The sequence below is a fragment of the Macrotis lagotis genome, chromosome 2, assembly GCF_037893015.1.
Source record: "Macrotis lagotis isolate mMagLag1 chromosome 2, bilby.v1.9.chrom.fasta, whole genome shotgun sequence".
In the NCBI taxonomy this organism is placed as follows: domain Eukaryota; kingdom Metazoa; phylum Chordata; class Mammalia; order Peramelemorphia; family Peramelidae; genus Macrotis; species Macrotis lagotis.
Window position 1 is genome coordinate 195,830,665 of NC_133659.1, and position 21,193 is coordinate 195,851,857.

Genomic DNA, 21,193 nt, shown 5'->3' on the forward strand with positions numbered 1-21,193 from the left:
ACTCTTGTGATCTGGGCTCCCAAATTAGAAGGATTTGCTTTCAATACATCAGCTGAAAATGTCACATCACAAAGAAAAAAAAGGAAAAAATAAAACAAGAGTGGAAGAGAAAAAAATAAAAGCAAGCATTACTACACAGGCTCTCTCAGTGAATCTGTAAGCTATAATAGTGAACACAGAAGGATGGACCCATCATCTCTAATACAGTGGGGATGAGGGTAAGACCAAGCACCTAAACAACATGCATACCCAACACATGCACACACACAAAACATCAACTAAAAATCCCACCCTGAGTAATGACTAGCTGTGTATATTTTTTTCAATAAAAAAATTAAGAATGCACATTGCTGCCACAAGTAGTAGTATTGTCTTAGATTTTTGTTATGTGTTTTTTTTTAAATCACCTTTTTTTATAGGAAGCTTAAAGGAAGTCCAATTCATCAACAATTGGGAAAATAATTTTACAGCCTGGCTGCAAGATTTTGAACTTTTAAAGGTAATAGTAACAGGTTGTGACCAGCTGTTGTCACAAAAACAAATGATAATTCCCCCCCCCCCCTTAAGAATATAAAGACAAAGTGACAGGGTGGAAGCAGCAGAATGTTTATGTGCCTATTTTAAGCTCTTAAACTTAATTTTTAGCTCCCCCCCTTTCTACACATGCTCTCTAGACACAGATTCAAAAGGGGACCTACTATTTTTCATCTGGCCCTTTTTTTGTGATCACAATAGAGCTGAAAACAGTTTCTCTGCTCAGTCATTTCCCTCATCACCTTTTACATTTTTTTCCTCTTTGGGAAGATATTTTCTGATTGTATATATAATGCTCAAGGAAAATGCAATAAAAAAACAAACTACTATACCCTGGGGGATGAGGGAGAGAGTCCATTTCTCTAGGTTCCTCATTCCTACTCATGCTCAATTAGACTGCCTGTCTGTTGGAACTATGTCCATAGAAGGCTAAATATATTGTGCATAATCAGTAGAAGTCTGATTATAATACCAAGTTTGAAAGGGTTGGAAGAGGGGAAAGGAGAGGGGAATGGGAAGAAAATAGAGAGGTAGAAAGAGGGAGAAATAAATATATTCTGATAAAGATATGATAATGCCAAGACTAGGAGCACTAGGGGCTACAGAAGCTAATATAATATTTTGTAGTATGATAACTATGTAATTAATGTTGGAAAACTCTTTGCTTCTACATTTAACTGGTCATAGACTGAAAAGGTGACAGCCAACTTGTTAAGAGACAAAACACTTGTTTGGGGCTAGAAATTTAAAAATGTTATTTTTAAATAGAAAAACTAGTCAATGTGAGCAATATTGTGACAAGAGTAATCTGTAGGAGAGAAATTTAGCTTCTTCATTTGACTTTCTGGATTTTATGAATGCGGAGTTTGTAAATCAGTAATTCCCAGGAAATCTCTCTACAGATGAAAAGATGAAATCCTTATATTTAGTTGTGAATAGATGACTAAAACAACAATAACAAAAAATAGTTAACCTGCAGTCCTTCTGTGGGAAGTTAGCTATTTTTGCAAAAGATGGAGCTTAAGTTGCCAAACTACTTTTACAATTATTGAGCAGTAGCCTAAGTTTACATGGCTAAAAGGAGAGCTGAGGACTCAAAGATGAAATGGAAGGGGACACTGTTTCACTCTAATCCTATTCAAGTCTGTGTTGAGAGTTTCCTAAACTTGTTGTTTTCCCTCCTTTCCTCCTCCAACATGAAGTTTAACATAACTGCAAGATATGGATGTTCTGAAGACAATAGGAAAAAGGATAAACAGCACCAAAGACTATTAAATTCTCAAGAAATGTCAGTGTGGGGGTGGATGAGTAATTTTCATGGGTCTTTAAAAAGCAAATAGATTATCATCTGTCTAGGATGGCTTAAATACAAGTCTACTTGAAAAGTCATCTAGTTCCATCTATTTTCAGGGTCTAATTTGTAAAACAACAAATTAGTTTTAGCTTGGACTTTGAGGAACTAATATCCCCCCCCCCCAAAAAAAAATTCAATATATGTTCAGGTATGTGATGTGAAGTGACATCCATTAGTCTGTCCCACAGAAAATCTTACATTGAAAAGTGTCATTCAGTTCTTGTTTCTTAAAAGCTATTCTCTCTAGTTAGTGGGGAAGGTTCTTTTGTAAAGAAAATAAACCAAATGGAAAATATATACATTCCCAATTCTCTAAAGTACAGAACCAAAGGGGTGAAATGGCAAAAGTTTGTACCTCAGACATCATCTATTATTGGCAATAAAGAGTCTTGTTGCTATCAAGGCACAAAGTCTTTATTTACAGTCAGTGGGGTTTTCCAATGGAGACCTATGACTTCACTCCATAAGGTCATTTAGAATTGTTTCTTAATTAAAATAATAAACATACATTCCCATGATTTCTACTTTCCTTCTCATACTTGGGAGTCCAAATTATTTGACAGAACTGAATTCCAAGGAGAGGTCAGAGGAGCAGTAACAAACTATCTACTCAGAAAAGAGAAATAAATGGTACTAGGGAGATTAAAAAAAAAACAAAACAAAGCAAAAATACAGATGTGGCTTCAATTTACTGCAATTTGTCAGGAAGGATTAAGTCATCTTTATGTCATTCATAAAGATGCAACTTAACTACAGGCAGAAACAGAATTTACTCTCTAGAAATGTTATCTGTGCTTATAAATGACCCCTAGGCAACAATATCTCAAACTCTTAATACACTTCTAAAAATGCTCCCTGAAGTTATTTATATATTTCCTAGTTTAAATAGGTCCCTTGTTACTAAAACACACTAAACCATACCATATACTACTGGCCAAAACACATTTTGATTCAAGAAAGTGATCAGAAAGACCATTTTACTCCTGAACATCATATATGTAATATCTGAGGATTCTATTTTTCTGACAAATCAACAGCTTATTTCTATGATGTATATAAATCCAATGTCAAATGAAAGGAGTTTCTGAAACAAATGCTATGTTCCAGTTTAGTCTCAATCAGATGGCTACATGAGTTCAGATTAAATTTTCCAACTAGATTTAACCCTCCTCTAAAAGAAGAAGATCCACATTAACCACATAGCACTTCATATCAACATGACTAAGGCTCGTTGGACTACTAAGTAATCAACCAGAATTTAAGATAAAATCAGAGAGAATATAAGCAGGAAAATATCCCCATATGTATATAAATGTGGAACTACATCCCCTACTTGATACCTGATAACATAGGTAAAAATACTGGCTTCTATTACTTCTATTTATCAATGTGTATAACTTCTGGTAAAATTATTTATACCTCCCTTAGCTAAAGTTTACAGAGCTCAGGAAAGTTGAAAACAGTGGGACCAGTATTCCTAGGCAATTCTTGCCATTCGAGTCAACATTTAGTAAGTACTCACTACATGTCAAACAAAAAACTAAATAGTTCCTGCTCTAAAGGAGTTTGCATTCCTCTGGGGAAAATACAACAATACAAACTAGACAGAAAAATCAAATATATCACAAGTTTAGAATGGAAACATGATGGTGGACTTTAATAAATGACATTTACAAAACATTTTACATATAATTTCTCACTGAATTGAGAACATTCTTCTAAATAGGTTCTACAAGATATTATCATCATTTTACCTAGGAAGAAACTAAAATTCAGAGAGGTTGCTAAGTAATTTTTCCATGGCCACAGAAGTAGTCAGGTCAAAGTTGGAATCTGAATTCAGGTCTGACTGATGCCAGGTCCAGCACTCTACTCACTATTAAACACTGTCTCTCATGCACCCTAGATTTAGGAAGAGAAGATTTTAAAGGGTTTCAGAGAAAGGAGAAAGAGGTTCTACAGAATTTAGCTCAGGAAGGATGGGAAATTTGAGAAGAAAGTTCTCAATGTACAAAGATGGGCTTAAAGAGAATAATAATTTGGATGCAGAGAGAACATCTAGAAAGATTTTGAACACACACATATATAGTTTCCTCTGCCAAGAATGCACTTGTGTTGAAAAGTACTTTTTCAAGATGAGTATAGAAGACAGAAAACAACTAATTAACTATAAACTATACTTGATGAATTCAATTCCCTAGGGTTGGGTAAACTACAGACACTGAAAAAACTGTGATGTGATTGTTGAGTGATTTTTGCAAGATTATAAAAAAAGGGGAGAGATATTTCAGATTTAAAGAAGTGTTAATGATATCCTGATTTTCCAAAAAGGAAAGAGAATGAATCGATTACATAACTTTTTGGCAAGGCAATGGGTCGGTTAACCTTGCCCAAGGTTAAACAGCTAGGTAATTATTAAATGTCTGAGGGCTGCATTTGAACTCAGGTCCTCCTGACTCCAGGGCCAGTATCCACTGTGCCACCTAGGTGCCTGATTATATAACTTTTGTGGGGTAGTAAGAAGCTCATCTGAGAACATGTTTGGAGATTTTGAGTGGACTGCAAGTCCAACAGGAATTAACAGTGTGACAAGGAACAGTGTGAAAGCGTGATAATGTGATCATAGGCTAAATTAAAAGGAACACAGAATTATGAAAGTGATAGTTCTGCTATGCTTTTCCTAGGCAAGATATCTAGAGAAGCCCCCCCCCCCCCCCAATCTTGACTCCACATTTTAGGAAGCAAACTAACAATGAATGAGGGAGGAAAATATTAAGTACTTAATATGACTATACTAAATACTGTTGTAAACAATGGGGATACAAAAAGTGAGGGTCACTGATCTAAAAAGCTCATAATCTCACCTTCAGGACATATGGAAAAGAATGTAAATCCTAAGGAAGTCAGATGTTATTGCCTGTGAGTCTGGACAGCACAATGGAAAGAGGTAGAGGTCCAGTATTTATCTTACCATTAGAATTAGAGTTGATTACTATTGGTTCACTCAAGAAAGCAATGTCAGTGATATAAGGGAGGTAAGGAGTGGAGTTTGAAAGGAGCAGATTCTAGATTCCTTCTGTTTGAGTGGAGTCAGGGTCCAGCCAAGAGAGAAGTGGGTATTGACTGGAAGATTGAGGGAAAAGATTCCTTACTGGCAATGATCTATCTCCTTGCCTCCAATGCATCCAAGATAAGATCTGGAAACAGGTACGTGGGAAATGGGAAAGTTTCTAAACAACAACTAATAAATTAAAAAGTCTTAAAAGTCATGCCAGATGAGGAATGAAGGAAATGTGATATTTAGCTTGAAGACTTTAGAGGTATAATGATAGCTATTGTTTAATTGTATCCAACTCTTTGTGAGTCCATTTTAGGAATTTCTCAGCAAAGATACTGGAGTGGTTTCTCATTTCCTTCTCTGGCTCATTTCACAAAATAAAGAAACTGAGGCAAACAGGGTTAAATGATTTGGCCAAGATGATAAGTCTGTTTGAACCCACATTTGAACTCAGGAAGGAATCTTCCTGGTTCCAAGCCTGGCCCCTCTCTCCACTGCGCCACCTAGTGCCCAAAAGGGGTAATGGATGGAAAGTTGCAGAAGATAAAGGCTTGATATAAGGAAAACTAATAGTAATATGAAAAAAATTTAACAACCTGCTCCAGGAGGTGAAAAGTAGAGAACTTCAAGTAAAAGCTGGATGACCATTACTGAGTATATTGTACAGGGTACAGATGAACTGAGAGTCAGAACTGCTTATTATATTTGTATCCCTAATATCTAGCACTTAAGAAAATCACACTTATTAAGCACTTCTTATATGACAAATAAGCATTAAGTACTGGGGATACAGGAAGAAAAGCAAGAGTTTTGCTCTCAAGAACTTCAGGGGAAACAAACATTTTTCATTAGGATCAGGATCTCATAACAATGTAATTCTGAATTAAGCCAATGAAACTAGAATAAAGTCAAGTCTATGTAGCACAGGAGATTCCAAGGGAAGGATCCTTCAGACAATAACTTCTGATCTGTTTCTGGTGAGCAGAACACTATTGCCTATTCTACTATGACTAGTAAACATTTTCTTAATGTGGCTGCCAAGAAAACATTAGCAGCATCAATCTGAAAACAAAAACCTTCAGAACCTGGAAAAATAAAAGGGACTCTTCTAAGAAAAGAAATATTGTTTCTACAGAAAACAATGCAGAGAAGATATGCTATTGTCCTAAGAATGATGATGGGAAATATTACAGCTAAAGCTATGTTCAAGATAGGTATGGAAAAGAAAGAAATAACTACTTACAACTTAATGCAGAAAAGAATAAACACAAGTGTCTTGTAAACTGGTCTTTTGTATTCTCAGTTTTCCCTTTCTTTCTGATACTACCCCCTTTCCCTCTTCCAAGTCTTTTTTGTTGCTTTTAATTCAATATCTTTTATCAAAACAGACTGATTATATGCTACAGATTAAGTAAGTGGGATTATTTGGCACAAGTAGCAGGGATGACATTTGAATTCAAAGTTACTAAAATCCATGTTGCTACTTTTTTTTTTCCTCAAGGCAATGAGGCTAAGTGGCTTGCCCAAGGCCACACAGCTAGGTAATTATTAAGTGTCTGAGGCCAGATTTTAACTCAGGTACTCCTGACTCCAGGACCAGTGCTCTATCCACTGAACCACCCAGCTGCCCCCATGTTGTTACCTCTTCCAAGTATTTGGGTTTATACCTTTTATGACTATTTTTGGAATGGAAAAACTTTTAATTTACCTTGAAGAAATCACCAAGCATGTGAAACTACTGTTTTGGGAAGGAAGAGACACTTCTGTTGCATGTGCCAACATTATTCCTATTTCTAAGGTTAGTCCTTTTAGAGTCATTCTAGATAGACTGGTATTTTTTCCTTCATGTAACCCCTCTTGATCCCTTTTGCTAAAGGCTATGTATATAACCAACTGCCAGTTTCCTATACAGAGCCATCCTTACCCTCATTTCCAAAATCTCGGGGGCAAGGAATTCTGAGCCTGTGCCAACTCATTTTTCCAGGTACTATCACCCATGGGCTCAAATCTCCCTTATTCCACTCTACTTTGAGGAGGCCACATGGTGGAACTCCTTAGGCAGGTGTCCAGTCATAAAATCTAGAATTCCTATTGTTTCCAGTATGACTGGTAGAGAGGGCTGAACCTGAAAAGAACAAAAGAGGCCTTAGATCTGGGTCATGGTAGTACTAACAGTAACTGCAACTGATAAGAGAATTAAATTCAGATTTTTTGTCTTTATAAGACTGAAACTGTTGTTTGATAAAAAGCTACTGGCACTGATGTTCGATAGGAATAAAAGAGAACAAAGAGAATAATAAAAAATTTATTTTGCTGTTCAAAAATTATGTTAATTCTTTACTATGTCAAATAATTGCAACACAATGACTATGTACATCACAACTACATTAAGAAAGGTTTATGATCAGCCTCCATTAATTTGCTGCCCAATGTAAAAAAGGTTTACTTATGGGGCTGCTAGGTGGCACAGTGGATAGAGCACTGGCCCTGGAGTCAGAAGTACCTGAGTTCAAATCTGACCTCAGACACTTAATAATTACCTAGCTGTGTGGTCTTGGGCAAGCCACTTATAACCCCATTTGTCTTGCAAAACCCTAAAAAAAAAAATTTACTTACAATCTTAAAAGATTTAAAGAAAGCAACAATGAGTGGTGATAGTTCATACTAACTGAAGATACAACTAAAATAGTTTAAAAGAGAAAAGGAATTGATGAAACCATAGTCAGTCCTGGCATTATGGCATAAGATCTGCAGTGATGAGTGTAACTCATAATAAAAAGATCTTAGTCAAACTCGCTTCTTATAAGAAGTTTGAAGATAGGTCACTTTAAGACATGGCACATACCTTACAGGGATGGGGCATTTCTTAGAGACATTCTAAGTAATAAGGAAACTCCCAAAATTTGGGATAAGTAAACAGTCTTGAGTTACGTGCATGGAGCCACAGACAAATTAAAAAATGCCTATAGCTTAAACCCAAAGGCATGATGACACAAAGTAACAAAAGAACCAGTTGGGCAGAGAACATCAAGCAAATGAAAGTTTCCTCCAACCACTAGTATGAGCATAATTGAGTTGCCATTAGAACTACTATCATTCACAATCCCAACACAGGAAGAGGCACTAAATATATCTGAAATAATTCAAGGAAACAAGTCAATATACTGAAATAAAGCAAGTATATTAGATATTAAATATTAAAATTTAAGCTAAGGGGCAGCTAGGTGGCGTAGTGGATAAAGCACTGTCCTTGGAGTCAGGAGTACCTGGGTTCAAATCCAGTCTCAGACACTTAATTACCTAGCTGTGTGGCCTTGGGCAAGCCACTTAACCCCATTTGCCTTGCAAAAACCAAAAAAAAAAAAAAAAAAAAAAAAAAGTTTAACCTAGTCTGATCTTATTAATCATGATAATTATGTCTAGATATCACTGAAAGATCAACATGTGAAAATTTTTGCTAGTACTGGTTGATCTTTAAATACCTTTAGCTAATTATTAGTAAGTTAATATTAATCTGTACCAAACTATCTGACAGAAGCAAAAAATGACCAACCTTATAGTAGAGTGAAGAAGTCAAAATTCCATAAGGAAATGTTCTAAAGAAGTTGAAGGGAAACTCTTAAAAAGAGAATGCAGATTTTCGGAGCAACCCCTGGCTCCTAAACTAGTTCTTAAGGGTAAAATTCATTCATCGGTCCACAGGGGATTCTTCTGGCAGGCTCAGGTTTCAAGAGAAACTGGCATTGGGGAAAGCTGAGAAGATGAAGAAAACCATTCTTCTATTTCCTCAAGGAAATGGGGGATACAGATGATACAACATGGGAAAAATAAGGAAGGGGGGGGAATCCATTTCTAGGAAAGTCAGTAAGAATTTATTGATTCACTTACCACACAATGTAATTACAGAGAAAGAATGTTATTTACTGTACATCTGAGGTCCCACTAACCTATTGTCTTCAGCTATCTGCCCTTGACTAATAAAATAAAGTTATAGAATTCCCAAGTTTTGATAAGTGTGTTTCCTTTACACTTGATTTTCACTGCAAAATCTTTTTGAGGAGTGAATTATAAGGGCCAAAATACCATACTCTGCCATTCTGTCATCCTTTAAATGGATCTCTACAGAAAATAATGACTACAGTAGCTTAAAGAGTTTGGAAGAAACAACTATGAAATTGTTATTTCATAACATAATGAGAACTACAGTGCCCTAAATTCCTAGCAGTGAGAAGTACATCCCAAACCCCAATTATCTTTTCTCACCTTGTTGATTCTTTGCAATTCACTTTTGTCTCCACCATGTCACAGGGGGAAAAAGTCTTGGAATCTGTCTTTAAGGTTTCATTTGATCTGCTTTAGGTCCAGTTGTTTTCAATATATTTGTTGTCCTAACCCCATAACCACCAAATAGACAATCTTATGTTTGAAATATGTTTTGAAGAAGACAGATAGTTTGCTATTGGCAAACTACTCTGAATATAAATCAGTAAGGAAGATAACTTCAACTCCAGAGTTGCCATCAACATCATTAAGTCCTGATGAAATTCAAAATGGTGGTTTCCACTAACAAAATGAGAACCCCACAAAGTCAGTATAACTAAATCCTTCTGTTCCATATTTGCCACCAACAATAACAGTTAATAGTTTGTATAATAAAGTATGTACAAATTTTATTTGTCACTAATGGTTACTGACAAACTATTATGTAGAACACTACTAGGTACTACATTAACTAGCTGTGACTTTCTATCAAGTTGTCAGAATGAGAATGAAAAATAAATTCAGCTATTGGGGGGGGTTTGGCAAGGAAATGGGGTTAAGGTCACACAGCTAGGTAATTAAGTGTCTGATGCCGCATTTGAACTCAGGTCCTCCTGACTCCAGGGCTGGTGCTCTATCCACTGACCCACCCAGCTGCTCCTCAGATACTGTTAATCAGAATGATGATATGTTGACTACAATTATGAATAATGAACTAGATGAGAAAGAATTGGGTCCTGGTAGCTGTTATAGAGCAGTCTCATGAAAGAAAGGTCTTTCAGTTTTTTATATCTAGAAAAACCACAAACTAAGATAGAACCCTAAAATGTAAGATTCTGTAAAGGATTTTTTTCTTTTCAAAAATATGGGAACCTATTGGATTGGCTAAAATATCAAAAAAGGGGAAATAATCAATGTTGGAGCACAACTGGGACACCAATGCACTGTTGGTGGAGTTGTGAACTGATCCAACCATTCTGGAGAGTAATATGGAACTATGTCTGAAGGGCAATAAAATTGTGCACATCCTTTGACCCAGCAATACCACCACACTAGGTCTGTTTCCCAAAGAGATCATAAAAAAGGCTAAAATACCTATATGTACAAAAATATTTATAGTAGCTCTTTTTACAGTTGCAAAGAATTGGAAAATGAAAAGATGTCCATCAACTGGGGAGTGGCTGAACAAATTATGGTATATGAATGTGATGGAGTAATAGTGTTCTATAAGAAATCATGAGATATTTGATTTCAAAAAAGTCTGGAAAGACTTGAATGAACTGCTTCTAAATGAAATGAGAACCAGAAGAAAACTGTACACATTAATAGCAACAGTGTGTATGTTCAACTATGATGGACTTAGCTCCTCAGCAGTTCAGGGATCAATGACAATTCTGAAAGAATTATGAAGGAAAATGCCATCCAAATCCAAAGAAAAATCTATGGAGTCTGAATGCAGACCAACACATACTCTTTTCATTTTTTGAAAAATAGGCTTCCCCTACACCCAAATGGCAACAAAAACGTGCATACCCTTTGATCCAGCAATACCATTACTAGGTCTATACCCTGAAGAGACCATGAAAAATGGTAAAAACATCACTTGTACAAAAAATATTCATAGCAGCCCTGTTTGTGGTGGCAAAGAATTGGGAATCAAGTAAATGTCCTTCAATTGGGGAATGGCTTAGCAAACTTGGTATATGTATGTCATGGAACACTGTTGTTCTATTAGAAACCAGGAGGGATGGGAATTCAGGGAAGCCTGGAGGAATTTGCATGAACTGATGCCAAATGAGATGAGCAGAACCAGAAGAACACTGTACACCCTAACAGCAACATGGGGGTGATGATCAACCTTGATGGACTCGCTCATTCCATCAGTGTAACAATCAGGGACAATTTTGGGCTGTCTGCAATGGAGAATACCAATTGTATCCAGAGAAAGAACTGTGGAGTTTGAACAAAGACCAAGGACTATTCCCTTTAATTTAGGGGAAAAAAACCTGATATCTTATTTTCTGATCTTGCTATCTCTTATACTTTATGTTTCTTCCTTAAGGATATGATTTCTCTCTCATCATATTCAATTTGGATCAATGTATACCATGGAAACAATGTAAAGACTGACAAATTGCCTTCTGTGGGGGGGTGGGGGGAGGGAAGTAAGATTAGGGGAAAATTTGTAAAATTCAAAATAAATAAAATCTTAGCTTACAAAAGATAAATGTTGAAAACTCTGGAAGTAATTAAAAAAAGAAATAAGGTTAGTATTTCCTATTCTTATTTTGAAGTTATGACCACAGAGCAGAGGTCTATACATTTTACATAACATACGTATGTATTTGTTGTTTGTATGTATGTATGTATGCATGCATGCATGCATGTATGTGTTGAAGTTGCCCTAAGGCTTAGCAGAAGAGGTGCTGGTGTGAAAGGAAAAACAAATTTAAGACAGTGAAGTCCAAATTAGCAAAATTACAATACAAGATACAGAAGGAGGTAAGGAAATTGATATATTTGGGTCAAAAAGGATGTAGGGTGGGTTAGGGGAAACAGATACATTTTTAAAATGTTGCTCACTTGGAAAAGTTAATTTTTAAAAACTGAATACTACCCCAATTGGAATTGTGTGAGAAACAGACAAGGCATTATTGGGTGGAGGCTGGGAAATGCTAAGAAGTATTTTTAGTAGCCAAAATATTGTAAGATAATAAGATAGGGGATAATTAGGAAGATGAGTAATTTTAAAGTGGAACCACACAGAGAGAGTTATCTTAGTCTGGAAAGGAAGAAATTGTTTAAAATTAATTCCTAATAAATGAATATGAGATGTTTTTTTAAAGCTAATTTCCAGTCTAGCAGGAGTTAAAAATATATATTGAATTTTAATGATCACAGTAAAATATAAACTAATCATCTAATTTGTCTAATTTGGTTTCTGGATGCCTGAAAGTCATAAAAAAATATTTCCCAATATGATTTTAAATATCTGTATAATGAAAAAATTGGGGGGGATTCAAGTGGGGCCAGAAAATAGTAAAAGAGATGACAGTTTCAGTTCAATTACAATTGACTTCCTGGCAGGCAAAGAAATATGCCACAATTTTAAATAGGAAAGCTTTCTTGATTCCTTTAGAACAGAAACAAGAGTATTATCAGAAAATTCAAGAATGCTTACATTTATTACTAAGATACAGCATCAGGATGCTGAATATAGTTACTGTATACCATGAGCTTTTGTATCTGTGAAAGATAAACCATTTCTCAAAATAATGCATTCCTGTTTTAAATTGTTTTTTGTTAAAATAAGAAAAATTAATAATCAAAGAGGATCTGAGAACCATATATAAAAAATTTATTTATAAAGAGTTAAAGAAATGTATCAGCATTCACTATATAAAAAAGAGATTATTCAGGCTAGGAGAAATGATTGTACTGAGACTGCTCATTCTAGCAATCCACTACCAGGCAATTTAGCTAATATTCCTTTTAATGGTTTTATTAGTTTTCAATGATGAAAATTTGGAAGATAAAAATTAGAACCACCACCATATGGCTATATGCATTTATCTACTGGCTCAGATTCAGAACAATCCGGTGTGCCCCATGAGGGCAAAACTAGGTCTTGATGCTGGAACACAGAAAGTTTCCAGGAATGGTAATTTTGTAGGCATGCTTCTATGGTGATCAAACAGAAAAAAACAAGATCCATTCGAGATGCTGTGAAGAGATGAGCTAAGGAAAGGAAGTTATGCCATAGCCCCACAAATTTCTTTGTTGTATGTAGTTAAAATGTTGGTTTTTTTCCAGATTCAATTACCAAGCTTAGTCCCAAAAATCAATAACTTCAATGAAAGAGAGATTAGCATTGCTTATCTTATAGAACTAAAAGAAATAACTGTTTATGGCATACCTGACAGCATGAAACATCAAAATCAGTCAAAACTAAAATAAGTAAAATTTATAAATAAATCTATTTATTTATTTTTAGGTTTTTGTTTTTGTTTTTGCTAGGCAAATGGGGTTAAGTGGCTTGCCCAAGGCCACCAGCTAGGTAATTATTAAGTGTCTGAGGCCGGATTTGAACTCAGGTACTCCTGACTCCAGGGCCGATGCTCTATCCACTGTGCCACCTAGCTGCCTCAATAAATCTATTTATTAACTGTTCTAGATTAATACATAGCGTTGCTGAATTACATTTTCCCTGGGTTTTTTACAGTATAAAAACTGAGGATGACTAGATACCCTACTCAAGAGACTTCTAATTTTTAAAAAGTCAGCCTTTCTATGTTCTTGAAGTATTTTAGGTTTCCCCTTATATTTCTTTCTTCCTTTTTTTTTTGGTTTTAGCAAGGCAATGGAGTTAAGTGACTTGCCCAAGGTCACACAGCAAGGTAATTATTAAGTGTCTGAGGCCGCATTTGAACTCAGGGGTTTGAGGCAAGATTTGACTCCAGGGCCGGTGCCAACTAGCTGCCTCCTTCTATTTCTATAAATGACATGGAATCTCTTAAAAAAATAACCAGATGAGTAACAGCATTTATTATTACATAGTTCATCTTTTCTTCTGTGAAGGACAATTTGGAAGGGATGTGATGAACTGTCCATGTTACTCCTATAGAATTTATTTCTCCAATTTCTTTTACAAATAAAGTCATACTGACAATATGCTCAGAGCAATTATCAAAGATGTTAGATGCAAAAAGTGTTTAAGAACAAATAAGTATTTTTTATTTTCTGGTTAAGTCTGTAGTGGGTGAGTGTCAAAGTCTCCTACCAATGACCAAATGCAAACTGATTATATACCAGTTAAAAGAAAAAAGTCACAAAACCACACATATCAGCTAAGCAAATCAACCCATCTCTTACAAGAATTAAAACTTCAAAAGCCAAAGCCTGTCTTTTAAAATTTCCATTGACTTTCATGGCTGGACTGAAATCTTGCCAATTCCAAGGTCCAAAGAAATGTTGATTGAATAGGTGCAACTTCTTTAGAAAGCACATAAATCTTACAAATTTTTTTTTTTTTTTTAGGTTTTTGCTAGGCAATGGGGTTAAGTGGCTTGCCCAAGGCTACACAACTAGGTAATTATTAAGTGTCTGTGGCCGGATTTGAACTCAGGTACTCCTGACTCCAGGGCCAGTGCTCTATCCACTGTGCCACCTAGCTGCCCCAAATCTTACAAATTTAACAAGCTCTATAACTGTAAACTGAATACTCTGCTAGCATATTCTGCCAAAGTCATCCAATACTTGGTGATCAGATGTTCCCAACCCTTTATCAAAACAGGACCTTACTATGGGATTGAAGGCTTGTTTCCCTTTCAAAGCTTCACCAAGGGGAATTACTATTTTCTTCTTTACCTTCTGCTTTCTACATGAGGCAGAAAGATGCCTCCATGTTTCTTTCTCATGCTAATTAAAAAAAAGATGGCAAAGATATCATAATTCAATCTTTTACAAAGCTATTAACATGCTTCATTTTTAAGTAAAGTGTTTGATTAAAACAGGCATTAATTTATATTTCCCTTGACAAATTTATCTGATGAAAACCTTCTAAAAATCTGTGAAATTCAGAGTGGCTCCTTTCACTTCAAATCTAAGGGGAATATAAGTATCAAGATTGTTTCCATAAGAAAACTATTTATCATGTTAATCACAAAGGTTCAGATCACACTATTGGCAAGTACATAGATATGGGTCTTCCATATCTGTCAAATATTTCTTTTAAATTTAATCTAAAATTATAGTAGTCAGTACACAAACATGTTAAAGACATTTTCCAAATGAATGTGTGTTTAGAGGTGCATTTCTGGAAATGGGAAGTCACAAGCAAGAGCATCCAAAAATGAGTCCTAGAATGGAAGGAAATGAAATAAGTGGGTAGGGAAATATAAAACAAGAATGTAGAGGAGAAGGTATTAAAATCAGAAACCAATGGTTCCTGTAAGCAGGTAACTCTTTCCCACCTGTTTATGGGCATGATCATAGGAGTTGATGTGGTTGTCGAATTCCTGGTGTTTCTGATATTGCTTGTCACAGAGTTCACAGTAAAAGTTAGCTCGAAGGTCTTCTAGGGCTTTGGCAATGGCCTTCTCTTTATCAACATAATCCTATAATAGAAAAATCAAACTGATTAAGCTTAAATTAAAAAGAACATTGAACTGAAGGGGAAATGTTTTTTTTCATCATCACCAAGGATTTCCCCACTCACTTAAGGAACAATTAGGTGGTATAAAATCTGTACCACTGGATCAACAGATATCTTCATATACACTGTTAATCAAAGGGATTTGATATGCAGACCTCAGAGATGAGCATTATTAAAAAGACCATAGTTTTAAGAGTAGGTAACAAAGGTCCCATAGCTAAAGGCTATACAGTTATATATAATGTGATTAGTTAATAAATAAAACTTTTTATTATAAAAGTGATTCTGGCAACCCAAGATCACTTCAGGCAAAATAGCTTACATTTCCAAATCACACTCCAGGAAGCTAATCCATGTAAACCATAAACCCAAAAGGTTTCGCCTATGAAGGATCCGCTTAGTTCTCATCAATTTTTTGCATAGAAGGTCTTCCTCTGATGTAAACTACATTTAACTACAAGGAATCTGTAAATGGAAGCAGTTCTGAACTCATTATTGGACTTATATAACATAATGAACATGGAATAAAGTAGAAGACATATGCTCTATTCCTTATTTTCCTATTCTGACATAATATTTAAAGTCTGCCTTATCAAGAGAAAAAAAGCTCAAAAATGACTTAACATGACTTACAGTTGTAAGTGGAAGAATTTACATGGAAACAACAACGATGATACTTCACTAATCTCATAGCTTAAATAAATGAGAACAAGTCTCAATCAATCGGTCAATCAAAATACCACAGACTATGTGGTGAACACTCTGAATGCCTTTAGATGAAGAGAAATGATGATACAGAAGACTATATCAATTGTCTATTAAATACAATATAATACAATATAAAAACCACGAAATACTATACAAAAACTTAGCTAGAACAGGAGATTATTCTAGAAATAGGAGTATATGACTTCCCAGTAAAAACCCCTAAGGAGTAACTGTATCAAGGTGGGAAGGAAGTCTCAGTTAAAGTAAAGTATCTTCCCTCTCCCTTTCCCAAAGAACCTTCCACTTTTCAAGGGTCTGAAGAATGTTAGGACTTCCCATCTGTGTCCTAAAAGACATCTTGGGAGCAGCTACCCTGTTTCTTGAAAGGGCAGTTCATAATTTTTCAGTAGTTGATTACAAGCCAGTGTGTTATTCATATCCCTGGCTCCTGCAACTCCTGTCTTCCTTGGGTTGTCGCACTCTTTGCCTTTTTTCAGGAAAACAAAAAAACAAAACAAAAAAACTGGCATAAGTTTGTTATTGCTCATTGGTGCTGAACTCTTTGTGGATCATTGCATATCAATACTGTCCAAAGGGTTTTCTTGGCAAGGATACTAGAGTGGTTTGCTATTTTCTTTTCCAGTGGATTAAGGGTAATAGAGGTTAAGTGACTTGACTACGGCCACACAGCTATTCAGTGTCTGAGGTAAAATTTGAACTCAGGTCTTCCTGACTCCAAGCCAGCTCTCTCTATTCACTATATCACATAACTGCCCAATTACATAAGAGTACTGGGGGAGGGGTATGAGAAAATAAATTTTCACTTGACAGCACTATAAAATGTTTAATTTAGACAGGAATGAAACAGACTTTGTCAATGGTACCTCCCTCCCACAAAAAAGCACTTATCTGACCTCTTCAATTAAAATTTTCAATAGCTAGAAATGTCTTCTCCATACTCAGATTTTCCCACAAAAATACCATTACACACACACACAGTGAAATAATTAGCCATAGAGTGGGGACCTGAATTTCTTGTTAATTTCCTTTTTTGTGAATTTCAGTTTTCCTGACATTTATTTGGACTCATCTAATTCAAAATTAGTGATAACTGAAAAAAGTAGAAACTGAAAATACTCCTTCTGCCTGACTTTTAGGGTTTTACTTATAAAGGGAAACAAGCCAATCCCCCATGGTAGCTTTTTCTAAAAGTTGCACTTGAGAGAAAATATGGCATGGCTGAGAGAAAACTGGAAGCAGGGAAAGGCTCAGAAGTCCTGCATTTAACATTACACTTGACCTCTAAGTGGTACAAGCAATTCCTTTAGGATGCAAATGACAAATAAGATCATGTTTCATCAAGTAGAGGGAGCTTTTTCAAAAGGACTTTCCTCCACTAATGAAATCAGTAGTTTAGTAAAACAAATAAACAAAACAAAAAACCAATAGTACAGAAAACTTAAAAATAAGAGTTTAAGAAATTTAGCATGTTTCCAAAATGGATTCCTACACCTGTAAAGAGCAAACCATTCCTATTTATATATTACAGTATTTGTGTTTACACACTGAATAAATATTGGGTTTTAGTTCCAAGTTTACAAACAAGTCAGACGTGTGCTTCTGCAGGTGAGTCACCCTGGGCAACAACTTCTTCCCCAGGAAGAACACCTAGTCTTTTAGTTAATAAATACAGAAATGTCAATCTTTGGGATTAAGACCTATGTTTGAAATCAGCCTCAGAAATATTTTTAGTTTGAGGAGGAGCCAAGATGGAGTGAAGCACTCTTCTTCCCAGAAGTTCTCTCCCAGACCACTCCAAATGCCTTTAAACAATGACTCAAATTCTAGAGTGGCAGAACCCATAGAAAGAACCAGTAAAACAATTTTCTAGGTCAAGATGACTTGGAAAATGCATGGGACAGATCCATTACACCAGGGGTGGAAAGGACCTCAGTGCAGCCAGGGCCGTGCCAGTCACTCCAGAGCAAACCGGCTCCAAGAACAGTCCATGGGGGTGCCTGGGTCCTTGTGGGGTCTGAGTCCATGACAGTAGTGGTGGTTTCTAGACCTATAAGCCCAGGGATTGCCACAGATAACATGAAAGATCAGCGGGAAAACTACCACACCAGAGTGAGCATGGAACCCAGTCCAGCACAGGTCTTGGTGTAGTCTTAGCCCCAGGAACCAGAAGGAGACCTGTGGAGTTGCCCATCAGTGTTCAAGCCAAGGATAGTAAGGGGGTTAGGGAGACTAGAGAGGTATCTCTGCTATCTGTGAGGCAGGACTCTGTATCTGTGGTCATACACAGACCACAACACAGGCCAGAAGAGCAGTCATAATGTCTTGTAAGGTCCACCAAGGGGGTGGGGACTGAAAATAGCTGCAAAAACCCCCATACCCCTGGTAATGTGCACCCTCCACTGTGGAAGTAGAGTCCCACCTTAACAAAGAATTAAAATCAAGTCATAGGGGTGGAGCCAAGATTGGGACAAAAAAGGATCATGTCTTAGGTGCTCTCTGATAAAACTCATAAGCTAAGGACTCAGATCCAGGAAACAGAAGCAGGAGCCCCCAGGGCATGAGCCCATTGAACCTAGGGAGGGGAGTGGAGAGACTGCAGAGCTCTGCCCCTGGAACAGGACTCTGGGGCTCTGAACACATTCAGATCCTGATCACAGTCTAGGCCCCCCCACAGAACAGCAGGGGCCCCCCACCTCAGCCCCATGGCAAGGGGGGGGGGGCATATGGTCATTCACAGACCAGGAGGGAGGACAGAGCCTCACACACTGAGACCCTTGTGGAAGTGTCCTAAAAGCTCAGGAACCACCCTAAAAACAGGCCCAGGCTGGGAAAATGAGCAAGGTGAGAAACAAGAGGAACACCATTGAGAAATATTTTGCAAATGAGCCCAAGAAGGATCAAAATACTCAGTCTGAAGATGAGGAAGCACAAGCTTCTCCATCTAAAGACTCCAAGAGAAACAGAAATTGGGCTCAGGCTATGACAGAGCTCAAAAAAGACTCTGAAGATCAAATGAGGGAGTTAGAAGAAAAATGGGGAAAAGAAATGAGAGATGCAGGAAAAACATGAAAATGAAGTTAGCAGCTTAGTCAAGGAAATCCAAAAAAATGCTGAAGAAAATAGCATGCTAAAAACCAGCTTAGATCAAATGGATAAAACAGTTCAAAAAAGTTATTGAGGAGAAGAAGGCTTTAAAAAAGAAAAATTGGCCAGATGGAAAAAGGTAAGAAAACTCTCTGAGGAGAACAAATCCTTCAGACAAAGAACAGAATTCAGGGAGATTGATGAATTTACCAGAAATCAGGAATCAATACTTCAAAACCAAAAAAATGAAAAATTAGAAGAAAATGTGAAATATCTCATTGAAAAAACCACTGATATGGAAAACAGACTTAGGAAAGATAATTTAAAAATTACTGGAATATCTGAAAGTCATGATCAGGAAAAGAGCCTTGACATCATTTTCAAAGAATTACTACAGGAAAATTGCCCTGATATTCTAGAAGCAGAGGGCAAAATAGAAATGGAGAGAATCCACCGATCCCCCTGAGAAAGAGATCCCAAAAAACCAACCTCTAGGAATATTATAGCCAAGTTCCAGAACTCCCAAGTCAAAGAGAAAATATTACAAGCAGCCAGAAGGACACAGTTCAAATATCATGGAGTTGCAGTCAGGATCACACAGGACTTAGCAGCAACTACATTGGAAGCTCGTAGGGCTTGGAATGTAATATACCAGAAGGCAAAATAGCTTAGAATGCAGCCAAAAATCAACTACCCAGCAAGGCTGAATGTCCTCTTCCAGGGAAAAAGATGGACTTTCAATGAATCAGGGGAATTTCAAATGTTCCTGTTGGAATGGCCAGAGCTGAACAGAAGGTTTGATCTTCAGATACAGGACTCAGGTGAAGCACAGAGATTGGAGAAGGGGAAAATATGAGGGACTTAATGATGATGAACTGCATGTATTCCTGTATAGAAAAATGACACTGATAATACTCACATGAACCTTCTCCATTAACAGAGCAGGTAGAGGGAGTTTTTAATAGTTGAAACACAGGAGAAAGCTGAATTCGAAGATAAAATATGGTGTAAAAATGGAGTCAATAGAAAAAAGGGAAATGGAATGGGAGAAAGAAAAAGGAGAGGGGGAATAGGCCAAGATATTTCATATAAGAAGATTTTTCTTTATTACAATGAGCTATTGCAATGATATGGAAGGGGGGAGGCAAGGGGGAATGAGGGAAACTTCGCTCTCATCAGAGGTGGCTGGGAGAGGAAATAGCATATATACTCAATGGGGTATAGACATCTGGAGTAAGAAGGGAGGGAACAGGGGGAAGGGGGGGATGTGAGTGATGGAGGAGAGGATGGACCATGGGGGTGGGGGGTGTGGTCAGATATAACACATTTTCTTTTTTAGTTCTTGCAAGGGGCTGGGATTGGATGGCCTGTCCAGGACCATAGGGCCAGGTGGATTCTGGGCCTAAGGGGTGGTAGAGGGGCTTGGGGCCTCTTGGCCCCAGGACCAGGGATCTGTCTGCTGTGCCACTCAGCTACCCTACAGCAGAGTCAGAGTGAAAGGAGAGAGGAAAATATAGTACATGTTAGTGGAGAAATAAGAAAGGAGGGAGTTGCGATCAGCAATGGCAATGGTGGAAAAATATGGAAGTAACTTTTGCCATGGACTTATCCTAAAGAATGTGATCCACCCGCGACAGAGTTGCTGGTGTTGGAAGAAAGACTCAAGTACATTTTTCATTATTATTATTATTTTTTTTTTTGGGGGGGTGCAGGGTAAATGGGTCTGGGTGGCCTGCCTGGGGCCGCATAGCAGGGTGATCTTTGGGTGTCTGAGGCCAGATTTGGACCCAGGTGCTCCTGGCTCAAGGGCCAATGCTCTGTCCGCCACCCAGCTACCCCTACTATTATTACTATTTTATTTTATTTTGGGTCTTTTTCTTCTTTTTTTCTGGTTTTTTGTAGGGCAGTGGGGTTCGGGGTGGCTTGCATGTCACACGGCTGGGTGATTGTTAGGTGTACAGAGCTGGATGTAGGCTCGGGTGCTCGTGGCTCCAGGGCTGGTGCTCCGTCCATTGCACCA

The 21,193-nt window shown here is 37.1% G+C and overlaps 1 protein-coding gene across 18 annotated transcripts in view; it reads right to left on the minus strand.

The window, feature by feature from the left end:
* The window catches only part of GPATCH8 (G-patch domain containing 8), a 131,273-nt gene that overhangs the window by 11,538 nt on the left and 98,542 nt on the right, over positions 1–21,193 (minus strand). For 17 of the 18 annotated variants that reach the window (XM_074224302.1, XM_074224305.1, XM_074224316.1 and 14 more), the window contains one exon: positions 15,179–15,322. In XM_074224302.1, the coding sequence (XP_074080403.1) occupies positions 15,179–15,322 (144 nt within the window). Of the gene's footprint in view, positions 1–2; positions 14,996–15,178; positions 15,323–21,193 lie in introns of those variants that run through there. The other variant, XM_074224319.1, reaches the window with a different exon arrangement.